Consider the following 3,801-nt stretch of genomic DNA (forward strand, 5'->3'; position numbering starts at 1 on the left):
AAATTGATTTGCTTAATTTATAAAGATAAGTCATTCTCACTTCTCAGCACACTGCAATAAAACTTTCACTCTTAACTCTATTCATCCTTTACCACCCTATTCATTCCCACATATCTTACCTCATCCTTTAAGAGATGAATTAACTTACTGCACACTTTTCATTCATAGTTTTGTGCTTCACACTTGTGCTATAAAAAATTATTATTTTTAGAGATATGCAGGAGTGGGACATGAGTCACTTAACTGACGGTCTGTGATGACTTAGTTAAAATTAGTATTTTGCAAAGAGACTAAAGTTAAAGGTCAGAAGTTCTATTATAAAAGTTATGAGGTTAAAATCGCAAGTTTCTAAAAGTTGAGGATCAAAAGTGTAATTTAACCTTTTTAAAATCATGTTATTATAGTAATCCAAGAATTGAAGAACGCTTAAATGATATGACACAAATCTCTTCTAATTTAACTAAGGTCATGAATTTGATCTTTAGCTTGGACATACAGCAGTGTTAAAACTCCTATGGAGAGTTTGTGATTCATTCGAGTCTCATAAAATTCGAGGAATTAATCTCTCCATCATTTACTAAAAAAAGATCTCACAAACCAATATGCGTGAATTAAGTTGTGGCAATGAAATTTGATGTTTTCTCTCCAGGCCTTCCATGTATCTTTTATACCCCCAAATATTCCAATTTTGTCGTTGCTAAAAACTTCGGTTCGCAGAAACCGAAGTTTTTTCTAGTTCAAATTCAGGGAAAATTCGGTTAACAGAAATCAATTTTTTTTTTTCAAGACAAAAAAAATTCAGTTCGTAACAACTGAAGTTTTTATTAAAGGACAAAAAATAAAATCCAAAGGAAAAAAGAACCAAGGGACTTAAAAAGAAAACATCATGAATTTTAGCATTTTAGCAGAGCACTTGTACGATGAATCAAATTCTATTACTCTGACTGTTGCGAACAGGGATTTAGTCTTAGATGCCAAAGTTAACTTTTTTAGTTACATTCTCACATTTTTTTTATATTCATAAATAAATAAACAACTCAATGTTTGTTACTACTTGAATAATACTAAAGCATGGCACAAAATCAAAGGGTTAGATTAAAAGAATTTCTAAAATTTTGATTTGATACATGGAGAGTAAACTGTAAACCATGTTGATTTTTATATTGCTTCAAGTGATGAAAACTTTTTAACTCAAAATAAATGATGGAAACATGTTTATTTTTTGGGTGTCAATAGTGGAAAAAGTTGCACTCATTAATGAAACCATATTTAAGGCATGTAAAATATTCAAGTCATGTAAATCAAAGAAATAAAAATTCATAGTAACCAGATCAGAGATAATCTCGCGGGTGGTATTTGTCTTCCGTTCCAGTGAATGGGAGAAGGTTGTGTACCTGCAGGTGCTCCGACGTTCAAGTCAGCGTGAATGTGAAACAAGGTTTTCAGAAAGGAATACCTGACTCGACTTTTTGAGTGAAGTATATATAGTTCTCAACGCTGGGCCAAGGTCGTTGATGGCCACTAATGCCATCAAATGGTTGCCGGAAAAAGGGTTGGAGAGACACAGTCGTCGATTGTTACAATATGTGTAGATATTGTGACCGTTTACCCGAGTTTGGTCTTCGTGGGCTGCTCCGCGATTGGGCTATGCTTGACAGTTCAGGAGAGGATTTCATCAGCGAATGAGCTTCAGACCCAGTCCAGAACATAAAATATTACTAAAAAGTAGTTACTATAACTTAGCTTTTATTAATTCGGATATTTATCCAACAATCAATCAGAATAAATCAAATATGTAGATTTACATGCGGTATATCCACAACTAACTTTTACTTTACATGCATAAGATATTTTTTCATTAATCGATAGATAAATGCCCCTAATTATTAAGGAGTGTTATTAAAAAAAATAACTTAATTTTGAAAAGCTACCAAACTTATAGAAATAAGAAAAAAGTTATACTATTATTTACCACCACTTTCCTATTTGTTAGGGAATAGGGACCCTCTCCCCACTAGACACAATAAAGTAACAAAGGTTTCTAGCTTCACCCCATTGCCCAACTATATATTAGACCCACCCATTTCACTCCTCATTCATCACCATTCACCATTCCTCTCTTCCTTTCTAATTTTCTCTCTTACCCTAACAAACCTAATCTTCATTCTCATCTCAAACACGCAAAATAATCAACAACAAAAAACCATGGCTTTTCTTTAAGACTCTCAACTCATAATATTCTCTCTGTTTTAACTTAGAAAAAATCCTCTGTTTTTCCTCTGTTTCACTTCCCCTGTTTTTAAAACATTTTCCATTTTGAATATATAAGACAAAATGTCTTCTTCCTTGTGCCAAGGGTTACAATCTTGTCTTGAACCTCGTGTGATGGAGCCACGTGTACTAAGGCTCAAATTGGCTCCACCAGGATCAAATATTTCACCACCTTCCTTAGAACAAGAGAAACCTATCATCATCAACAACAATGAATGTGACAAAAATGACACAAAATCTGGATGGAGTTTCCTACAAAATCTTACTAAAACTGAAAATGGAAATGAAAAAGTTTATGTTCATCCAACTGTGAAACGTTCTGCTTCAATGCTAAGTGAAAAAAGCTTAGAAATGTGCACTGAAAGCCTTGGAAGTGAAACCGGTAGTAATGCCGGTGAAAGTTGTGATGATTTTTCTTTTGAAACAAGAAATGATGTTAACAGCAATAACATCATGACGAATAATTGTGTTTCTAGAAGAGTTAATAGAGCTAGTAATTTTCCACCACCACTCACTTCAATAACTGATTTTGGTGGTGTTCATGTTAGGCCTCACCGCGAAGGCGGTAGGTTAATATTAGAAGCTATTGCTTCTCCTTCTATTACTCCTTATTTTCATGCAGAACGTAGCGATGGTAGGCTTAAGCTATGTCTTTTTGAGACTGTTTATGATTATGATGGTGATGATGAGGATTATGAAGAAGAAGAAGAAGTTGAAGAAGAAGAATATGAAGGTGGTGAGAGTGAAAAGGAGCATGATGATGATGATATTGTGAGTGAGGAAGAGTGTGTTGAGAAGGTGGAAGATGAGATGGGTGTGACAAAGTTTGCAAGGCCAAGAAGGTGCAAGGAAAGTGGGAATAGAGATTTTTTTGGTGATGGCTACTTTGATCAACTTCCATCTATTTCACTATGTCTTTGAATATTATTATTTTTGTTTGTTTTACTACTATTATTTATCTCTCTCTTGTTTTAGGATTTGAAGACTTATGATTGGAGCTTATTTCTCATTGTCCTAATGGAAGTTAGTTATTATAGTTATTAGTTATATTAGGACATTGTCCTTGTATCTATTTGCTCCCTTCTTTGTGTGCTAGTCTCTTTCTCTATCTTTTTATTTTGGTTTTTTTTTCTTCTATTGTATTTTATGTGTTTTCTAGCTCGAAAAATCATTTATGGGACTTTATCCGACTCTCGGCAGAATTTTATATCACCAAAGTCGTTTTCTCCTAAAAATCAGACGAAGCTAAGACAAAAAAGAATGTTCGAATGAGATGATACAACTATCTTTTATCTTTAAAAAAAATATATTAAGCTTATTTGCTAATTTCATCCTAATTGGCTTACCATAGTGATTACTCACTTGCAACAATTTTCCATGGTTATAATTTTTTTTATTAGAAAAAAGAGTAAAAATGAGCATGTGAAGTAAAGGTGTACAACTAATTCCAATCCATACAAGAAACTTCAAAAAGAAAATATGAACAAAGAAAAAGGAAGGTGAAAAAACTAATGGTGGGGTATAATATAC

General features: G+C 33.2%; 1 protein-coding gene across 1 annotated transcript; it reads left to right on the plus strand.

The window, feature by feature from the left end:
- Window positions 1-2,083: 2,083 nt before the first annotated feature.
- Window positions 2,084-3,343, plus strand: LOC123889848 (protein FANTASTIC FOUR 1-like). Its single transcript, XM_045939352.1, has one exon. The coding sequence runs from the start codon at window positions 2,335-2,337 to the stop codon at window positions 3,190-3,192; it is 858 nt and encodes a 285-aa protein (XP_045795308.1). The 5' UTR covers window positions 2,084-2,334; the 3' UTR covers window positions 3,193-3,343.
- The last annotated feature ends 458 nt before the right edge of the window (window positions 3,344-3,801 follow it).

The sequence above is a fragment of the Trifolium pratense genome, linkage group LG6 (genome assembly GCF_020283565.1).
Source record: "Trifolium pratense cultivar HEN17-A07 linkage group LG6, ARS_RC_1.1, whole genome shotgun sequence".
Lineage (NCBI taxonomy): Eukaryota > Viridiplantae > Streptophyta > Magnoliopsida > Fabales > Fabaceae > Trifolium > Trifolium pratense.

Coding starts and splice junctions, on each gene's coding strand:
- LOC123889848 (XM_045939352.1), top strand. CDS start 2,335: ATGTCTTCTTCCTTGTGCCAAGGGTTACAATCTTGTCTTGAACCTCGT.